The sequence below is a fragment of the Budorcas taxicolor genome, chromosome 2 (genome assembly GCF_023091745.1).
Source record: "Budorcas taxicolor isolate Tak-1 chromosome 2, Takin1.1, whole genome shotgun sequence".
Taxonomy (NCBI): domain Eukaryota; kingdom Metazoa; phylum Chordata; class Mammalia; order Artiodactyla; family Bovidae; genus Budorcas; species Budorcas taxicolor.
In genome coordinates, this window is record NC_068911.1 from 48,447,682 (window position 1) to 48,469,660 (window position 21,979).

General features: G+C 52.0%; 1 protein-coding gene across 1 annotated transcript in view; it reads left to right on the plus strand.

The window, feature by feature from the left end:
• The first annotated feature begins 17,751 nt into the window (after positions 1-17,751).
• HS6ST1 (heparan sulfate 6-O-sulfotransferase 1) overlaps positions 17,752-21,979 on the plus strand; it is a 39,577-nt gene continuing 35,349 nt past the window's right edge. Inside the window, exon 1 of the mRNA XM_052658547.1 lies at positions 17,752-18,278. Within this exon, the coding sequence (XP_052514507.1) occupies positions 17,752-18,278 (527 nt within the window). The remainder of the gene's footprint in view (positions 18,279-21,979) is intronic.

The window sequence follows — 21,979 nt, forward strand, 5'->3', positions numbered from 1 at the left end:
AAGATGATGCTGTGAAAGTGCTGCACTCAATACGCCAGCAAATTTGGAAAACTTAGCAGTGACCACAGGACTGCACAAGTTCAGTTTTCATGCCAATCCCAAAGAAAGGCAATGTAAAAGAATGCTCAAACTACCACACAGTTGCACTCATCTCACATGCTAGTAAGGTAATGCTCAAAATTCTCCAAGCCAGGCTTCAGCACTATGTGAACCATGAACTTCCAGATATTCAAGCTGATTTTAGAAAAGGCAGAGGAACCAGAGATCAAATTGCCGACATCTGTTGGATCATTGAAAAAGCAAGAGGGTTCCAGAAAAACATCTATTTCTGCCTTATTGACTATGCCAAGCCTTTGAGTGTGGATCACAACAAACTGTGGAAAATTCTTCAAGCAATGGGAATACCAGGACACCTGACATGCCTCCTGAGAAATCTGTATGCAGGTCAAGAAGCAACAGTTAGAACTGGACACGGTTCAAGTCGGGAAAGGAGTACATCAAGGCTGTTTATTGTCACCGCTTATTTAACTTATATGCAGAGTACATCATGAGAAACGCTGGACTGGATGAAGCACAAGCTGGAATCAAGATTGCCGGGAGAAATATCAATAACCTCAGATATGCAGACGACACCACACCCTGTTGTACAAACTAACAAAAAGTTTGTGAAACAAGAAGTTAGAAGATAGAAAGTAAAGCCACACCCTCCCACAATTGGCCCCAGAGGCGAAGGTCCAGTTTTCCTGCTATCCACAGGTCTTCCATAATCCCCACACACTTCATTTCCTCTGACTCTTACAGATACCCTTCTTCTCCCTGGGACACTTCCTTCCAGAAGACTCATGTGTAACAACAGAGGATGGGCAGAAAGTTTCTTGACTAATGGTGGATTTAGGGACCTGCTAAAGAAATAAAAAGTGTTATTAAAAGTAAAACAGTGGGAGGTAATGTTTAACCAGCTCATAAAGGCACACTCCTCAATCATGTTCACAATCGCCATGAAAGCATGAGCATATGTAATATTTATACAATTAGTAGGAAGGCAAACTTAATATAAAATTTCAGGTAAGAAGTCTACTGTTGGTCATTGGCTTACATAAGGAAGTTGTCCTTATTTGAAAACAATAAAATTTTATAAAAAGTTAATATTTCAGACTTGTCAAAAATTCCACCCGAATTGGCTCAAAGTCACAAGCTTTTGTTGATTCTGGGTTTGATATTAAAAACCACCAGGAGAAATTTCCAGAAGCAGATGATCCATAAGCATCGTTGGTGGTAGGAGCAGCTGTTCACACTACCCTTTTGTCTAGGCTACAGTCCTTGGTGAAAGTTGACTCTAAAGCTTTCACATTGAATTTTTATGGAATTAAGTGATAAAACCATTGGGTCATTAAACAGCCGTTTGATTTTTTTTTTCTTTTACAAAGGACTGAACAAACTCTATCAAAGGCAGGACAGAGCAAATGAAGTTCAAGGAGAAAAATTCACTGGCTGAAAATGCTGAAAGTCTGTGTTAGAAAGAGATGTTACAACTTAGATACATTTGCATGCCACTAATGTTCCAGTTCCTTACAATTTCCATTTTTTAACATAAATTTTGTGGTATTCCAGTTGGTGATGTGTTGAATTTACTTCCAACAACTGAGACCAATTAACACAGCTATTCAAGGCCATGGCTACAAGTCTGTATGCCTGGGGAACTCCCAGGGCTGGGGCATTTCTTCCAGAGTGGGTGGTGCCAGGGTTGGTGAGAACAGCAAGACCCCACTTGCTGGGGGTGAAACAAGAGGTGGAGAGGCAGCTCCCTGCCGATGGCAAGAGAGGGGCTCATGCTCCAGAGAGGGGCTGGTGGAGGGCGGTAGAGGTGGCAAGGAGAGAAGGACCAGGTGCAGGTGGAAATGCAGATGCTGGCCTCCCTGGCTTTGGCCCCAGGTGCCCAGGTAGTCATCAGAACCTGGAGGGGTGGGCAGCAGGCTCAGATGGTGAGGGTGGTGGACAGGGGTGGAGATCTGCTCCCCGACCTGGTGGTGTACAGGAACCCAGAGAGTCCTGGAACAGCTTTGTTGGGTGACCTTGGCCAGGCACCCTGACTCCTTGAGCCTCAGTTTCTTTATTTCTAAAGCAATGCAGGAAGCATTCCTGACCACAGGGTATTTGTGCTCAGACTTAGATCATCGCTGGCACACGTGGTAACTACATTGTTACTGTTTTCCCCATTTACAGAAGAGGTTAAGGGATGTCTCCCAGGCCACCCACCTGGCGAGGGATAGACCAGCAGTTAGCCCTGCCTGCGAGCTGCTTTCCCCATGGTGGAAGTGTAGGTGGGGAACCCCATGAGCCCTGCTCCGCAGGCTTGTCCACAGCAGGTGTGTAGAGGGCACACAGGCAGGGTGAGTGGGCAGGCTCGGTGGCCGCGGCCCCACAGTCCTGACATCCTGACCCCAGGCACTAGCCCAGGATGTGCCCTGTGAAGGCCTGAATCAAGGCCACTTCTCCACGATCCCTCTCTCCCCTCACCCCAACATCCTGTCCTCAACTGTACAAGCTCACGTCATCACACAAAACCAACACCTTGCAACAGTACTGTGGTCAGACTCGCACAGGTGGGCCGGTCATCCAGGGCCTTGGTGTTCCCCTCTCTGAGCTGGACAACAGAAGGGCCGCCGCTGGGAGGATGGTGGAGGAGGTGCTCCTCAGGCTGCTAGGGATGGTGCCCGCCCGCGCAGGTGCTCGAGGACCCATCTCACCACCTAAATAGTTCTCTTCTAGACAAGTCTCCCCAGGGTCCCCACCACTCAGCGGGTGAGCTTTCCATTCCATCAAACACCTCCAGCCAGTGAAACCAGACGTGGCCCGGGTGAATGGCCACAGCACCCCAATGACTACAGCATTGCCCACACCACCAGCAGCGGGCTGGCACACGCCTGGATCTGGTGAGCTAGACCATGGAAAGCCCTTGCTTTACCAGCCTGATTTCAAACATAGTTGGCTAGGATTAAGAGTTTTCTTAGAAAGACATGAGGAGAGCGTAGGTGTGGCTACAGAGATGACCTGGTGGGATGCCCAGCGTGCCACGTGGCCACACACCGCTGACAGCATTTCTTTGTCTGATCAGCGCTGACTGAGCATCTACTACACGCCAGGCGCTGCCCCACGGGGCCCGCCCTGCGAGCAGAGAGGCCGTGCCTGCTCACTCACCTCAAAATGTCAAGCTCGTCTCCAAACCATCCTATGTCACGTCCTCTGCAGAAGGTTTTTGCGTCTGTTTTAAGAGAATCATGAACTTTTTCTCCTTGTATTCCTAGTATAAGTGCTATTTTGTCATAGTTCAGTATTACTAGATTTAATTTTCTCCTATTTATTGTTTTTACACTTATATTCAAAAGTGAGTTTCGTCTACAGTTATATGCACATGTGCATCTGTGCGTGTGTGTGTGTATGCACACACATGTACACATCGGTGCTGACCTTATCAAGTTTGACATCAAGGAAATTCTATGGGAACAATTTACCTAAAGTTTGGTAGATTTTAACTATAAAATTGCTTGCACCAATGAGAAACTGCAACAGAAAAAAGCATTCTATTTATAGCAGCAATACAAATTAAGTATCTAAATTTCTCTCGGCCATACTGTTCTTTTAATTGATATATCTTTTACATACAACCAAATGCACAGATATTCACCTTCAAGTTCAAGAATTCTGACAGTTTCAAATAGCCAAGTCAAGTTCCAGAATATTTCCATCACCCCAGAAAGCTTCCTCATGCTCTTTTACTGCCAATTTTTGACACACACTTTGACAATCAATTACCATTCCGATTTCTGTCACTAGAGACTAGTTTTGCTTGCTATAGAAATTCATGTAAATGAAACATACCATATGCACTTTTTGTATCTGGCCTCTTTCACACAGCATATTTTTGATATTCAACCACAGAGATATGTATATCAATAGCTCATGTTATTGGTAAGTAGCATTCCAAAACTATATAACAAAATTGTTTAATTCATTCACCTATGAATGGATTTAGGATATTTCCAGAGTTTGGTAATTTGAATAAAACTGTAAGGTGCATTTATGTGCAAGGCTTGTTTAAGTCCCTAGGAGTGGAATTGCCAGGTCATAAGTGTTTATTTAGCTTCATAAGGAACTGCCATCCTATTTTACACACCCATGTATAACGTATGAGAGTTTCAGTTACTCCACACTTGATATTCTCAGCTACCGCTGTATACTGATCTAGAAGTTATAGCTAACCTAGTAGGTATACTGGTTGGAGGAGGAAACGGCAACCCGCTCCAGTGTCCTTGCCTGGAGAATCCCAGGGACGGGGGAGCCTGGTGGGCTGCCGTCTCTGGAGTCGCACAGAGTCGGACACGACTGAAGCGCCTCAGCAGCAGCAGCAGGTATATAGTGGGAACTCTGCGTGGTTTTAATTTGCTTTTATTGGATGACTACTAATATTAAGCATCTCGTAAGTGCTTATTGGCCACTTATATGTCTTCTTTCGTGAACTGTCTACAACTCTTTGCCCATTTTAGTTTGGATTGTCTGAATATTAATGGTTTTTAGGAATTCTTCAGCGCATATTATAAATATGAATCCTTTATCAGATATCCATATCATGCTAATGTTTTCCTCATCTGTAGCTTGCCTGCTAATTTTTTCTTATAGAATCTTTAGATGCTCTTGATGATGTCCGGTTATTTTTTCATTTATGGTTCACGTTTTTTGTGCTAATCCGGTCAGTGTCTTTGTCTTCCTCAAAGTTTTAAATAGTCTCCTGTTTTCCTTCTAGAAGACTGATGGTTCTAAGGCCACATTTAGATGAAGTTTTGAATTATTTTCTGAGTGGCACTGTTTCATACAAATATCTGGTTTGTTTCAGCATCATATGTTTAATGTGTTCCTTTCCCCTTTGAATTAATTTAGCTCCTTGATAAAGAATCAACTGAAAGACAAAGGCCTTGGCCCCCCTGTGTTCACTGCAGCCGAGATACGGAAACAGCCTAAATATCCATCCACAGATGAATGGATAAAGAAAATGTGCTTCACATATAAAACAGAATGTTACTCAGCCTTCAAAGAGAAGGAAATCCTGACACTTGTGACAATATATATGAACCTGGAGGACATTACGCTAGTGAAATAAGCCAGACACATAAACATGTTGTATGACCTCGCTTACATGCGGTGTATTCTTTTCAAAATCCAAACTCATAGTAACAGAAAGTGAAATAGTGAATACTAAGGTTTGGGGCATGGAGAAAAGGAGGAAATTTTTTTTAAAAATCAGTTGACCACATTACATAGGTATATTTCCCAGCTCTCTGTTCTGTTCCACGGATCCATTCATCTATCCTTATGGCACCCTATGCCCCCTCGATTACTGCAGCTGGAAGTTCTAAACCAAGTATGCGCCTCTTTCATATTACTCTTTTACGAGATATTGTGGCTCATCTACATCCTTTACTTTTTCATATAAAGTTCAAAATCAGCCTTCTCCAAAATGCCTGCATGGAATTTTGTTTGGTATTGTGCTGAGCCCATAAACCAATTTGGAGAAAATTGGCGTCTTCTTGATACTGTGAACTCTGATCCATGAACGTGGTGTATCTCTCCATTACCTTGACCCTTATTTAATCTCTCTCAACAATGTTTGTGCAGTTTTCAGTATGAAGGTCATGTTCATCTTTCATCAGATTTATTCACAGATATTTTAATGTTGTTTTTGAGCATTTTTCATCTCACTTGTGTAGTTTTAGTATGCCTTCTTTATAAGATTGAAGACATTCTCTTCTATTTGTAGGTAGCAGAGATTCTTTTATAATGAATATATGTTGAATTTCATCACATTTTTTCTGCATTTTTAAAAATAATGATACATTGTTTATCCTTTAGTCATTTAGTTTTCTTTATTCATCACTTTATGGTGGTGAGTTACATTGATTTATTTTGTAATTAATATTAAAGGGATAGAGTTCTTTATCCCTGACATAAACCCCACTTGATCATTATATGGTGCTCTTTCTAGTACTGCTGATTTCTTGCTAATATTCTGCTAAGAATTTTTGCATATATGTTTATGAGAGATATTAGTCTAATTATAATTTTTGGTCAAGTTTCGGTATCAGGGTCAAGCTGGTCTTATAAAATGATTTGAGACACATTCCCTCCTCCTTTATTTTCTGCAAAGAGTTTTGTCAGATTGACAGTGCTTCCACAAATATTTGATAGAATTTCCTGAAGAAACCATTGGGCCTAGAGTTTTCTTTGTAGGAAAATTTTTAATTATAAGTTTAATGTCTATGATAGACATAGGGTTATTTAGGCTTTCTATTCTTGTATGTTTCAGTAATTTGCAGTTTTCAAGGAATTTGTCAGTTTCATCTAAGTTGTTGAATTCCTGGCATAATGTTGTTCACAATATTCTCATTATCACTTCAATATTTGTATGATCTGGGGTGAAAAGGTTTTTTATTTTTGTTTTTGGTTTTTTTCATTTCAGTATTTAATGCTGTTCAATGAATGGGTAACTTGCAAAAGGAAAAATATATATGACCAAAACGAATGAAAATGGCTCATTGTAAATAGTACTTGAATAAATACAAATTAAAACAGTGAGATACCATTTATCACCTGTCAGCCTACTACAGTTTGAAAATAACGAGGCCTTCATTTAATAAATATCTGTTCAGCATCTTCTACATGCACCATCTGTATGTACCCCTGGGAGCTGGAATTGAAGGGTGAACTGGCAATCTCTGCACTTAGGGCCAGGTATGGGCAAGACAAGGGGACAGAGAGGGAGGCCTGAAAGAACAGGAAAGGAGATGATGGGGGGAGGGGGTGGCTCTTTTACATGAGATGAATCAGGAAGGCACTTCTAATCAAACAGTATCTCGGGAGAGACCTGAAGACAGTGAGGGCTATTCGGATTTTCGAGGAAAAAATATTTCAAGAGGGATCTGCAAGTCAAGTCAGGGATGAGCCCCTGATGGCAGGATACGCTAGGAACACTTAGACTCTAACGGTAGGAAAGCCATCCTGTCTGGGACTGAAGTCGAGCAAACAATGATGAAGTCCTCAGAACTAGTTTTCTCACACACTGTTGGCAGAAAAATTCATGGGCAGAACTCTTTGGAGGACAACCTAAGGACCGTTATCAAAAGCCTTAAACTACACGTATCCTTTGACTTCAAAATTCAAAATTTCTGAATTTCTGAGGCAATAATCAGATGAATGCACCAAGATATACACAGAATAATATTCATCACAATATTATTTACTGTTGAGAAAATAATATAAATATTTAGTATTTATATTATAAAATATAAAACAGGGTAACCTACACTTTCAACATGTGTGGTTATTGAAATTGTGTCTATTCATACAATGAAATTCTACATTAAGAACAACGATATACTTGCATGCTTCTTGACAAGGAAAGACGTTCACAATATGTTTTTAAGGTAAAAAAGGAAATTATAGAATGATATGCATTTTATGATTACATTTTAGCTAAAATGTTTGTTCATATGCATTTGTGTACGTAGAAAAAAGTCTGGAAATACAAATATCAAAACACGAATGGTGGTGTCTGCTGAGTGGTGGGATTGTAGTGATTCTCTCTTTAATAAATAACATGCTTAATTTTCTTGCAATCACCATATATTACTCATTAACCTAGAAGTAATGTTTCAAAATCAAATGAAACACCAAAATAACCAGGAAAAGTGTTTTGTTTTGTTTTGTTTTTCAATGAGTTTCAGGAAATCCCAAGGAAAAAAAAAAGCAAGGTTCTTTTTGACCACTACAAAGAATTTACTTTTATTTTCACAAGTTTAATGATGATATGTCTTGACACAAATTACTTTGGATTTCTCTTATTTGGGGCTCACTCAGCTTCATGAGTCTGTACGTTTTTGTATTTTGACAAATAAGAGATGTTTCAGTCATTATTTCTCCAAGTACTCTTAAGCTCACTGTACTTCTCCAGTGGGACTCCAACGATACATGATGTGAAGGTTGGATCTCTTGTCGTTCAGTGGGTCCCTGAGGCTTTCTGTTTGGGGTGTTTTGTTTGTTCGTTTCAGTCCATTTTCCCTCTTTTGCTCAGATTGGATGAATTCTATTGTTCTTTCCTCACATTCACTGATTTCCTAACCTCTGTCATCAAACTGTAGTACTGGCCGAAACAAGTGCACTTTTAAAAAATTTTCTGTAATTGTACTTTTCAGGTATAGCTTTTAAAACTGATTTCTTTGCTGAGATTTTCTGTTTTCTTCACTTGCTTCAAGAAAATTTGGTAATTGATTGTAATTGCTTGTTGAAGCATTCTTATGGTTACTGCTTTAAAATCCTTGCCAGACAATTCCAACATCTGATCCTGAGTTGGCATTGATTTTTTTTTTATATATTTAAGTTGTGATTTTCCTGACTCATTGTATGATGCCTGACTGTTATGATATTCTTGACATTTTCCTTATTATGTTTGGCGACTATATGATCCTATATTTCACCACAGCAGTCACCAATTTAGATTTAGTCTGGAGGTTCTGGCCTACCATTATGGCCTGGGTTTCCAATAAGAATCTACTTTTTAGCGACTGACAGGACTATTTCTGTCTGTTAAAACCCATGCTGCTGGAGCTCCCATTGGTTGCTGCTAATGCTAGACAGGCAGATGGGGTTTCCCCAGGGTGGGGTCCCTTGTGGAGGTGGAGCTCTCCCTTACTGTGGGCTGGTGGGGAGGACGGGAAAGAGTGGAGGCCCAGCAGGAAAGGAGAGCATCTCAACTGTCAGGGACCTCCCCAGCGACTCTCCTCCTGGTACTGACTGGCCCACCGCCAGTCTTCTGGGAGCAGGATGAGCCCATCCAGGCTCCTTATGTTCCCAGTCTTGGGGCAGGACATACCAAGCCCGGGTCCCTTCCTCTGTCACAGGGGGTCTGTGTGAGGCCCTGCCCTGTGCTGCCCTCCAGTCTCGGGGTCTCACACTAGCTTACCCTCCCCTTCCACCTCCCAGAAGCCCCCTTAGGTGGTTTCCTATGCTTTTCCAGGGTTCGTAGCTGTACTTAGCAGGAAGCAGTAGGAAGAAACAGGTCCAGACCAGAAGTTGAAGCACTGCTTTTGATTTCTCCATCTGCTCCAATCTGCTTGACAGCCCCATGCCAGGGTTACAGCAGAGAACCCCTGATTTAGCCCCATCCGGTCATTCTAGTCTGATCCAATCATTGTTAAGTCTTTATTTTAATTTTTAGCTTTTGTTTTTGAAAAGTAGAAATTCACACAGAAGTAGAGAGCATAGTATAATGAACTTGCTCCTGCTCATCAGTTAGCAGCATCTACAGAGAGCAACCCACACCCATCATGTTTCATAGGCACTCCCTCTCCACAGAAGCATATTCCAGCATATTAAAAGCAAGTTCCATAAGTCATTCAAATTGTGTCTCTCATCATACTGTGACCCTCAAACCCTCTCTTTGGACAACCTGATCTCTACTTGCATGGCTCAAGTAAATTCTTTCAGAATTCTGAATTCATAGGAGTCTAGGAGGGCCCAGAGCAAGAGAGCACATGAGATGCACAGGAAGCGGGCTGGCTGCTGGGGTGGATCTGGCCATCGTCCTGCAAGGGAAGGCTGGTGGGGCACCCCGCATGCATGGGCATGGGCCTTGCTGCAGCCCCAGACCTGCCTGTCACCAAATTAGCCTGGCCCCAGATGGCCCAGGGGAAGCCACCTTGCTCTGGGATACAGGCAAGTTCTATATCCCTAGAAGGGGCACCAGAAGCCTCTGGGCCCCCTCTCAGCCACGAAGAAACCAAAGGCTCCTTAGGAGAACAAATTCTACCCTACTGGGGCCTGCCCCTGTTGGCACAGGCTGCCGTACAGAGCAGACTACCCCACCAAGCAGCTCTGAAGCAACTGGGCCCCTCACAGACACCTCAGCATTCACAAACACCTACTTTCATCTTGAAATGTTAAAGATAAAAGATTTAGAACATCTGTGTCTCTCAGTGAAGTTTGCCTTTTAAGCCAACTTGTTTGTGTTTAGTCACTAAGTCGTGTCCTACTCTTTTGAGATCCTAAGGATTATAGCCGGCCAGGCTGCTCTGTCCTGGGGATTTCCTGGGCAAGAATACTGGAGTGGGTTGCCATTTCCTTCTCCATCAAGCCAACTGGCCAGGTGCAAAGTCAGAAAGCCTCATTTTGGAGTTCTGAAGCTGAAGATTCCTCCTGCATGCCCAAACTGCCCAAGGCAAGAGGATGCCTCCAGCAAAGGAGAGAGATGTCAGGACCACAGGGTGCAAATGAGATGGGTGTGTTAACATATTCAAAACGTCTTATTCCCATGAGGATGTGATGGAGGCTGTGTGAGGGAAACGAGAGCCTGGAGGCCCACTCGGTGGAGTCCCAGGGCGGGAACACGGGAGTCCCAAACCTGCCACACCAGGGAGAGTTGGGCCAGCCCAGTGGGAGGGGAAGGCTAGACCCCAACCCAGAACCAAGTTCTTGAATTCTCCCAGGGCTGGCTGCCCAGAAGTGGGAAAGTGACAGGACCCTTAGCCACAGTTCTCACCAGGAAGGTAACATTGCAGCCTTGGCCAGGTACTTACACTGGTTCAGCCTAGACTTTCCCAGCTGTGATGGGACCCTCTCTGCCAGGGTACAATGGTGCCCATAGGGCAGCTGAGAGAACTGGATAAGATAATGTCCTGAGGAAGCCAGCACATGACAGCAGCTGGTGGTCTGTATTCAATGGAGTGTTTACCTGGATCTTTAGCCCCTGATGTATGTTAGTTCACTTATTCCTTACGACAATCCTATGAAGTCATCTAGGCTCAGAGAGGTTAAGAAACCTGCCCTGGGTCACACAGCTGGTTGGACAGAGCTGAGGAGTGAACACAGCACTCTGATTCCTAGAAGCCCCACTGTTTTTATATGGCAGAGGTGGAGACCTTCCTCCTTGGGATCCCAGCCCAGGGGGCCTCCAGGGACCAGCCTGAGGAGTGAAGGAGTGTCCCAAGCCTTGGTCACCCAAAAGCCAAAAGTCCCCAAGGAGGCTCTTACCCAGCCCCAGGGCAGCCAGAGTCTGCAGGCGGCCGCCTTCCCCAAGCCTCCTCTTCTGACGGGCAGCCTGTCCCTGCCTTGCAGAGAAAGCCCTCCATTCCCTGCCTGCCTCCTCCTCTAGCTGGCCTTGTGGCCTTGGCCTGGCCTCCCCGAGTCTCACTTTCATCTGTAGAGATGGGGGCAACAGCCAGACTTGCCTGAAAAGTTGCTGTGTGCGCTGACAGATTCCATGAGAAGCTGCCTGAGAGGCTGGTCGGGCTGGTTCTGGGCACAGAAGCAGGCTGACCACCCGGGGCCAGCGGGTCTGTGCTGTGCTTGCCAGGCTCTGCTGCCTGCTTGAGCCAGAAGCAGACCCCTCTCCTGACCACCCGCTGCATGCAGCCTCCGCTGGGCCTCGTCCACAGCCCAGGCCTCATCCAGGCGGATGTCCCACTTCAACCCACCCACAATGTCACCCCTGCCCCCTAGCAGCCACAGAGTTGAAGTTGATGCTGTGGCCAGGGAAGAGCACCTTCATCCCTCTTGTGGTGCCCAGAAGGGTGTCGCCTGCCTCCTACTAGCTGCTCAGAACCCCTCCGCCAGGGCCTGGTTAGGCCTGGGTCACAAAACACTCCTCTGTGGAGGAAGGGGTTAAAGAAGTGAAGAGAGAAAAATGAGTGGCAAGAACATTCCCATCTGGAGAGACAGGTGGTCACTGCAGAGCCGGGAGTGGGCACTGTGGCCAGTCAGGTCCCAGACGCTGGCTCGGGGGAACAGAGCAGCCATGCCTTCCAGGGTCCACCCTCCAGGACAGGCCAGCCCCCTCCCCACCCACCGCTGGGGCAGGCCGCCCACACTAGCAGCAGCCCAGGGACCCTCGCTGCCACCCCGCCCTCTCCGTAAAGCTGCCAGCATCCCCACTTCTGTGTCCCCACCCCAGCTCAAGGCCCCACTGACGGCCCTGGGCCTGTCACGGAGAGCAGCTGCCATTAGAAAAATCAACCAAATGTCACACCAACTTGAATCTATCAGGAGGGTGAAGCTTAAATAACTGCCTAAAGTAACAAAAGAATCTGTTTTAAAAAAAAAAAGAGGCAGAGACAGGAGGAGCAGGGCGTTATCCGGCAGGAAGGACAGCTGAGGCAAAAGTGGGAAACACACCCCCACAAGGCCCCCAGAGAAGTTGGTGAGGGGCACACGCTAAGTGAGAAGTGACCAGCTGAGCTGGAGACAGAGAGCCGCGAGCTGGTTATGAGCCTCGTGTGGAGTGGAAGGTGCTGACCACACCCCCGCCCCCAGCTTTGTGAGGCATCGCGCGGCCCTGGACACACCCTCCCTCACCCCCGCCCCGCCCCGTGCACCGGCCCCAAGCCATGGTCCTGGGGGCTCACCCCCATCTGTTCCATGTTGCCCTCAAAAGGGCCGTTGTCCCCCCAGGGGATATTCACTGCCCTTCCAGGCAGCTCCCCCGACACCAGCTAGGCCAGGGCCCCTTCTGGGAAGAAAAAAATCATATGAATCTGGAATGAGGTCCCATTTGGAGCTGGACACGCAGACACTTCTCATGTCACCCTTCCTTTGCCCTGGAATGTCCAAAGGTGCATCCCTTCATGAGAAGTTTCCACATAGAAGAAAGGGGACAATGCCCTCAGAATAACGTGATGCCCATCCACGCCTCCCAAGCTGGCTGAACCTGGCCCTGTGGACAACCTGAGGCAGGCGGCCGAAGGGCCCGCCTGGGAGGAGGGTGGGCCTCACAGCTGTCTTGTGGGCCAGCTGGGGAGGGAGACTCAGAAATGGATCTTAGGCCAGGTGGGTCCCTGCCTTCCCCCGCCCCCCCCCCCCCCCCATCAGTCCCCTCTACACAGCAGGGACCAGGCAGAGGAGCAGGCCAAGCTCCCAGGCAGGAGCTGCAGAAGAGTCACTCACACCCATCTCCCCCTGGGCCACAGCTAGTTCACAAACTTCAGCTTTCAGGGGCACGGAGAGGATGCAGACTAATTCATTTTCATCTCAGAATGGCATTTACAGAGTCCTGCTTGTCAGGCTCTGCTCTGCCCTCCAGACACTGGCCACTGAGCACTCAGGACACGCAAAGAGAGAGTGCGGCTCTCGGGCGCCCCTCCCCCAGATCGGACAGGCCCCAAAGCTTCCAAAGTTCAGGCAGAGGTGGGGACTGCCCTTCAACCCATAGCCCTGGGTTGGGATAAAAGGAAGGGGGTACTGCGCAGAGCCTGCAGTGCCAGCCAGCCATGGACAAGGGGACAGCCCTGCGGTGTAAGGGGCAGGTGAGAAGGCTCCTGGAGGAGGACACCTTAGACCTGCAGGAAGGACTCCTCAGACCAGGGGAGAGGGTAGATGGGGCCAAGACTGGAGGCACAGATGGAGCAAGCAGAGTGGGGACCCCTGCAGAGAGAAGCCTTCATAGAGGCGAGGTTAAACCAGAGTGCCCGTGAGACGCCCAACTCAGCCCCTGGCACCCCCACCCACCCAGACCCACTGGGGTCAAGACGGGCGTCTCCCATCCCCCGAGGCGGGGTTAACCGCAGCTACGCCGATTCCACCGCGATCCAGGGTCGGCTCTAAAAGTTTGTCCCCAGACAAACCCCGCTCTCTCTCCGCCCCTCCGTGGGAAGAGGGGCCATCCCCGGAGAAGGGTCTGAGGACACAGGCGGGTTGCCGTCCTCCACCCGCCTCAGAAACAACAATAGGCGACCGGCCGACAGAGAAGAAGGGAATCAAGTGTGGAAAATCCCCCTGTCCCGCAATGTCAATGCTGAGCACGGCCGGCAGGCGGGCGCGTGGCCGCGGCGCTGCCCCCACGCGCCCTTCGGTGGAACTACAAGCCCGGGAGAGAGGGGCGCCGTAGATTGATCTCCTGGTTCTCAGACTCTGAGGACACACGGCAGCGAGGGAGGGAAAGCTTGCGTTTGGATTCTTAAGACTATTTTAGGCTCAAAGGAAATTACATTTTATTCCTAAAGCCTGAATCGTCTCACTTCTTGCACTTTGCCAAAGCAAACGTACAGTGACTTGTTTTTATTTGATCATCACATCCTACCATTAGCCATGTTCTTTCCCCTTTCTTCTACATTAAGCCAGAAATTATACATTAAAGACTTTATGAAGTGAATATTCAGAGGACAAAGAAAGTCACAGACGGGAGGGCGGCGACTGCTTTTCCCTGAACCCTGAAAATACTCAAGGCTGGGCGCTGCATCCAGCAAACTATTAGCCCTCCTTATACTCATACCCGATCTTAGAACTACGGGGAATCTTGGCTACCAAGCTGATCAAGTGGGGAAACAAAGGAAACAGTGGCTGAGGAGGATCCCCCTGAGCGCCAGGCACCTGGCGATGCTGTGACCTCACACAAAACGCACACTGCCCCTTGGTGCGCGTGTCTCTGCCAGCTTGTCAGGGGATGACGGGGATGATGAGGCTTAGGCTGGGGAGAGGGAAAGTCTGGATTCCATCTCTTCCCGAAGGTCCACTGAGTCACTGAAGCAACTTGACTCCATCCACGGCTCCTCTGACTCAACTCTGAGATGGAGAAACTCCCCGACAGCCGTGGGCTCTCATAATGTGTGTGCAGCACTTAAAGGGAAAAACAGTAAAATCCTATGGCCATCTAGGAAGAGTTTCTTCCCCCTGAAGAGAATTTCTATGAAGAAAGGGCTTCTGAGCTAAATATGGGGTTCCCTATGACCACTCCGGCAGAAACAAAGCTGGATTAAACAGCTTCCCTATTGTTGTTTAATCACTAAGTCATGTCTGATTCTTTGTAACTCCATGCACTGTAGCCCACCAGGCTCCTCTGTCCATGGGATTTCCCAGGCAAGAATACTGGAGTGGGCTGCCATTTCCTTCTCTAGAGGATCTTCCTGACCCAGGGATCAAACTCCTGTCTCCGGCTTAGCAGGCAGAATCTTTACCACTGAGCTGCCAGGGAGGCCTCCAGCTTCCCTGGGGGAGCTGCTAATCCATGGGTCAGGCAGCTATGGGCAGGGCAACCACCCACTGGGGACCCTGTACTGGGACTCTCTACCCTCTCTGGGCCTCAGTTTCTCCACTGGAACAATCAGATTGTCACAAGATGAGGCCACAGGCCGAGCACAGATGGTTTGGTGGCCTTTCGGTAACAGTCCAGGTTGCTTGTAAACATTCTGGACCATATTCCCATGTGGCAGCAGAGATCACCATGAGGAGCTGAGGAGTGGTCCTTCCAGACCTCTCTCTGAGCCCCACTCCAGCCTTGGCCCCTGATCTCAGGAGATGAGTGGAGTGTAGGGGTGAGTAAGGGCCAGACAGGCCAGGATCAGAATCCCAGCTCTGCTGACTTCACAAGAAAGGAGCTCAGCCAGGCCTGGGGGACACCTGGGATCTCCACAGGGGGCCTAGACACCCAGGGCTGATGGAGTGGGGTGCCTGAGGGGGAGGCTTTTGCTCAGGTTTTGTGCACCCTGCTCTCATGGGTCAGGAAGAGAGACCACCGGCCACCCATGAGATCTTGGCCAACATCTTCACCTCTCGGACCTCAGCTTTCTTTTCTGTAAAATGTGTGTCAAGGTCTTCTCTGCAGACTTGCTGATGGGATCAGAAACGACACAGCTACAGTAACTGGTACCCAGTGGTTCTAGATAAAGAGCAGCCTTAATCACTATTCACCACATGAGAGAGTGTTGGCATCTGGGTAAGGACACCGCTGGGCGGACCCAGGTCAGCGCTGCCCTCCAAGTCTGGACTGCCGCCTCCCGGGTCCTGCAGGAAGGCTCCTCAGGCCTCAGGCCAAAACAGGGTCACGTGACTGCAGACAGGCAGGCGGCCCCAGGTTCTCCGCTGCGCCAGCCTCCACTCCTGGCAAGAATGGATCCTCACTGGAGAAGGCTGACCAGGCCACCCACAGGGCTCCGGGACCAAATAGTTTGAAAGTAGCTACAGAGGGGGCAGGGATTTTGAGGCCCTGGGTCACACTGGGGACTGGCCACCCCACCACACTCCCAGTGGGCCCTAGGTCACCCTGTATTGTATTCAGGGTGCTGCAGCAGAGCAGATGTGCCTTCAGCCCTTCTGAAAATAGCATGCTCCCCTCTTAGTTGGATTTGGGGGTGTCAGTGGTTGGTTTTCCAGTTCTCTGGGTTTGCTTCCAGAAGGGATTTCTGGTATGATTTTATATATTAATATTTTCAACAGTTTAGTTGCAATATGATTGACACAATAAATCCTCACAAAGCCTCTTCAGGACCCACATCACAGAAACCAGGGAAGGCCCTGGCAGAGGTTTATGCGGACATTTGAACCCAGGCCTGACAGCTGGAATCGCTCTGAGACCACTGGACCTGAGTCCAAACACTAGCGCCCGCCCTCAGCAAGGCAGGGCAGAGACTCTCAACGGGTCATTTCACAATCTGGCGCACTTCCTGTTCCATGAAGACGCCAGAGCGTCTGAGCCCAGTCAGGACCAGGCTGTGTGGTTCCGGGGAAAGCGCAGGGTGTGCGGCTCAGGGCCCAAGCTGGAAGGCGTCGGGGCAGGCTGGGCTAACCAGGAGAGAGGCCCGCGGGGGCGGTGGGCCACCACCACGGACAGGAAAGGCCCAGTAGCCAGACCCTCTGACCCATGTGCCAAAGCCAGAAGTTGAAATGTTTTTGTGGACGCTCACAACTTTAAATATTGGCTCAACTTTTTATAACTTTCTCATTGAGATTATAATTAAACTAGGAGGAAAAAATGCACGTTGGCTAAAGAACGAAAGACTGCACAAGGCTGCCCGAAGTCTTCCGCGGACACTTCAGCATCTCTCTGCGAGGGGCTCCGGGTCAAGGTCCCAAAGCCGGGGTGCCGGGATAGAGGAGGAAGGTCGACTGCCGTCGTGGACCCCAGGCTCCCCGCCCCCAACCTTCCCTTTTCCTTTCGCGACCCGCGCCCTGACCCACCGCCCCCAGATCCCACCAAGTCCATCCAGCCCCCGACCCCTCGCGTTTGGAACTTCAAAGCGGCCGGCTTGCAAAGTCAAGGCGTTCCCTCCCGTGAAGCGGGAAGGGGGACTCAGTCCCCACACGAACCCGTCGCCGCGATCCCCCCCCCCCCCCGCCACGCACCCCAGAACGGCCATCTGCGCCCCGCTACACGTTTCTCCAGTCGCTCCCCACGCCTCTGCGGACATCAGTCAGTTCCAGGTTCTCGCTAACCGCCTCGGATGGGCCTCGATAAGGCCAGAGACCACCGTCCAAGCGCCGGGTCGGACCCGCCTGCAGCCCCGGATCTCTGGGGGCGGGGCCGAGGATCTACTCGGGCGGCGACGGCAAGAGGCGCGGCGGGGGCGGGCCGGGGGCGGGCCTGGGCGGGGCGGCGGCGGACTGCGGAGACGCGGCGGCGCGCGGGGCGGCGCAGAGCGTTCTGGCCGAGGCGCGGAGCGGAGCCGAGTGACCGGCGTGGGGCCGCAGGGGGCGCGAGCCGGGGCAGGGCCGGAGCCGAGCCGGAGCCCAGCGGGGTCGGGCCGGAGGGCGGGGGCCGGGCAGAGAGCAGCCATGGCGCCGCGAAGGGCCGGGGCGCGCGCCGCTGCGGGCGGCCTGGGCGCCGAGTAGCCGGGCCGGGCCGGAGCGCGGGCAGCGGCGGCGGCGGCAGAGCAGCTGCGCCCGCGCCCCCCGCCCCCCAGGCCCCGCGCCCCGCGCCCGGGCCGCTGGCGATGGTGACACATGCGGCGGCGGCGCGCCGGCGGCAGGACCATGGTTGAGCGCGCCAGCAAGTTCTTGCTGGTGGTGGTGGGCTCGGCGTGCTTCATGCTCATTCTCTACCAGTACGCGGGCCCGGGCTTGAGCCTGGGCGCGCCCGGCGGCCGCGCGCCGCCCGACGACCTGGATCTCTTCCCCACGCCCGACCCGCACTACGAGAAGAAGTACTACTTCCCGGTGCGCGAGCTGGAGCGCTCGCTGCACTTCGACATGAAGGGCGACGACGTGATCGTCTTCCTGCACATCCAGAAAACGGGCGGCACCACCTTTGGCCGCCACCTCGTGCAGAACGTGCGCCTGGAGGTGCCCTGCGACTGCCGGCCAGGCCAGAAAAAGTGCACCTGCTACCGGCCCAACCGCCGCGAGACCTGGCTTTTCTCCCGTTTCTCCACGGGCTGGAGCTGCGGGCTGCACGCCGACTGGACCGAGCTCACGAACTGCGTGCCCGGCGTGCTGGACCGCCGCGACCCCGCCGCGCTGCGCACGCCCAGGTGAGCGTCCACCGACGGGCCGGGACGGCGGGGTGCCGGCTCGCGGCCGCTCCCCCGGGCCCGCCCCTCGCTCCCTGCCCTGCACTCCTGCCCTCTGGGGGCTGCCACTCGCCGCAGCCCTCTGGACCGCCTCCTTACCTCTGGGCGCCCGAGCCCGCAGTCCGTCTGCCGCGGCCCGCTGTGGTCCCCGCGCTCGCATGCCCCCTCTCCCCGCGTGCTCGGCACCTCTTTACTTTTCCCCACCACCCGCCGGGCCGCGCGGCGTCTGGGCTTCCCGGGGTCACCGCCCCCTGCCCACGGGCTGTCACCTGTCAGGCCTCAGCTCTGCGTCCAGGCTAGCCTGTGTCGTCGGGCGGGATTGCGGGTTTCTGTGCGCGTGTAACCCACCTGGCTTCCCCGCGCGGCTCTCGCGCCTAAATCGAAAGTGAGAGAAGTGAGGGGCCTCCCCCCGCACCTGCGGGCCACCCGCCCCACCCCCGGCCCGCCAGCCTGCCTTGAGAGGGCTGGGGAGGAGCTGCGGAGCCCAGGTGTGCAGGTAGAACAAAGGCCCGAGTGTCACCTGGGGCTGGGGGCGGGGAGGAAGCGGTGCTGCCCGCCCCGCCCCTGCGAGCTGGGCCCTGACTAGGGGCAAACTCGCTCTGAAAGAGAAGCAGAAGCAGGCCAAGGGCAGGCTGAGGGGAGCTGAGCTGGCTGGAGGCACCTGGGTACCCAGACACCTCCCCTGAGAGATTGGGGACACAGGGCTGACCTGTCGCAGGGACAGCTTTCATGGGAAGGACTTTTTAGCCGGAAACACCCTCCCTCCCCACGGTGCAGGGTTTCCAAGGGTTAAAGTTGGGTCTCTTTTTCTCTGGTTTGTGTTCATGCCCTGTGGGGCCGTCTCCCTAGGACGTTTAGAGTGGGAAGGGCCAGAAGGGAGGTCGTCTTGCCTGCCTTTTGTTTATGTCCCATGTTTGCCTTAAGACTGCGGTCATGCGAGGGCTGGGCTTTGGGCGCTGTGTGACCTGGGTAGCTGTTTGTTAGCACTCCTGGGTCGAAAGTGCAAGGTCTTGGGTGTGTTTGGAAGATGAAGGTTTGGTATCTGGCCAGCTCTGGATTCCCTGCCCGACTCAGTCCCTCTCCTGTAGTGTTTCCTAGGCTGTCAGAGTTGAGGGGAAGAGAAGGGATCTTCCCACTTTCCCTTGGCTGTCCCCACACCAGCAGCAGCTCTCAGCTTGAGAAGTGTCCTGCTGGGCCATGTAAGGCTACATGAATTACCGGTCAGCCTGTCTGGGGTCTTGAAAGCACTGATGGCTGCCCAGCACTTGGTCTGATGTGTACAGGTGCGCTTTCCCGGCCTTGTACCACCTCCTTGCCCCGCGCTGCTACCCAGGGTCCAGCCCCTCTGTGCTGGATTGAGCTGAGCACAGGGGCTTGCAGCTACCTGCCCATCCATCCTGTTCGCCGGAGCCGTAGGCCCCCAGACTGGACACTGAGCAGCCCAAATAGGCCTGGGTAGGCTCCTCTCACCTTGGAGAAGGGAATGGCTACTCACTCCAGTATTCTTGCCTGGACAGTTCCATGGACAGAAGAGCCTGGTAGGCTGTATTCCATGAGGTCCCAAAGAGTCGGACATGACTGAGCGATTAACACACACACACAGGCACCTCTCTGCCTGTAGCAGTCAGGAGTGGGAGTCAGAAGAGTCCCATCTGCCAGAGGGAATTAGCTAGGTAGAGCCCTGGAGGGGAGAGTGTGCCGGCCTCCCTCTGGGCACTGTCGAGAGGCTTGAGTCGAGCTTGCCCAGCAGACGTATCCCTCGGCCCTAGTTGGCCACCAGGACGCTTTCCTACAGCCCCATCTTCTGAGGCTGATTTTCTCTCTGGCTCATCAGGGTGAAAGGCCCCTGGTCTCTCTTCTCCAGAGCCTGTCCACCAGAGCAACAGGCCGAGCCACCCCACAGACAGGAGTTGGGGGAGTGGGGAAGCCAGCTAGAGTCTCCAGGTGCTGCAGGAGGGAGGGATGCCTGGCGCCCCCTCCTCCAGGTGGACTCGAGGAGCAGGAATGGAAGACTCCGTGTGCGGTTGGCCTGCTGCCTGCCACACTGGGAAGTTGCTGAGCTCAGCAGCTTCCGGCTGGCCGTGGAGGAGGGGTTTCCAGGGTCCTGGCGCGGCCCGCCCTCTACTGTCTGCTCTGGGAGTGGGCTGTGCCTCCAGGCAGGTGACGGAGCCTTGCTGGCAATCTTTGTCACTCTCTCCCACCACTCCCTTCAGTTCCGGTCCAGGCGCTAGGTAGATGGCTTTCTTAACAAGCTTCCTGGAGAAGCCAGGGAAATCACTGCTTTGTGTGTTTACAAGCCTCTTGTGTTCCCCGAGTCTGGGGCTGGGCCAGAGAGCTCGGGGGTCAGGGTGCAGCTCCCTCATCTGCCCAGGGACCCAGCACCCAGAAGGGCAGTGGCAGTGCCCAACCTCCAAGCAGTGCCTGGTGTTGAGCGGTGCCTGGTTTCAGGAGTCTCAGATGTCACCCTGTGCTTGGAATGACCACCTGACTGGTGAACTGAGGAGTGACCGGGCACTTCGGGGTCTGGCTCTGGGCAAGCGCCCTTCTTTCCTCCTCTCTAGCCCCTAGAGCCAAGCACTTTGCACTGGGCCGAGGGCGGGGTGGAGGGTGGCCAGATGTCTCACTGCTGTGAGGTGTGCTTCTAGAAGCTCTCCCCCAGCCTCTCCCAGTTCCTGGTGCCAGTGTCTGCGGTGTTTGGGGCTTGCGGTGCAGGGAAGTGAGGGTTTTCACGGCTCCCGTGCCTTGTTGCCGCACGTCATCGGCCTGGGTGCCTCTGAGCTGGGCATGCGTCGAGGTGACAAATGGAGATGGATGGGTTTCCAACGCTTTGCTGGAATATGGTTTGGCACTTCCAGCATCTGTGAGTGCTTCCTGACTTGGCAGAGAGGAACAGGTGTGGGTACAAGCATTGGCAGCTCCCTCTTTGGTCTTGTGTCCACGGTGAGAACTGCCACACCTGCTGGCGTCTGCCAGGAATGTTTGTGAGGCCCCCAGGGAGGACTGGCCTCAGAGGTGTGGCTGTCTATGGCAGCAGGCTGGTGGCGAAGCGCTGCCAAGGCCCACACTGGTTAGAGCGTCTCAGCACCCCTTGCTCCCCTGTCACCTTGTAGGGTCAGGATGGTGCTCCTAAGGGCCAGAGTGACCCCAGAGGAGATGGAAGAGGAGCCGTGGTCAGGATCTCACCTGAGTTGCCCTGGACGTGTCCCTAAAGTTGGGCAGGTTTCATTTGGAGCCAGAGGGCACTGGGGACTCGAGTGTGGCTTCTGGGCCACCTTCATGGGGTCTCTGCAGTAGGGACCCCCCCCCCTGGGAGCCCCTGGTTGAGCTCCCACCACCCTCCCCGGCAGAAGCTGTGCTTCCAGGCAGGAAGGAGGCATCTCCGTGTCACTGCTGCAGCCTCGTTCTGGCCACTCACACTGCTCCACCGTCCCAGAGGCCTCTCTGGGTTCAGAGACCTGCTGGTGCTGGCAGCTGGCTCTGTGCGGCCCTCTGCCCAGCACACCCTCCTCCCTGCCTCCATTCTGCTGCCCCTTCCTCCAAGAAGCCTTCCCTGGCTGCGCCGTTGTTTCCTTAGGTGCCCTGGGCCGCTCTCCATCTGCCATCCTGGCGTGTCCATGGCATTTGAGCACCGGCCAGAGGCCAGATCGGTGCTGCCCAATCTG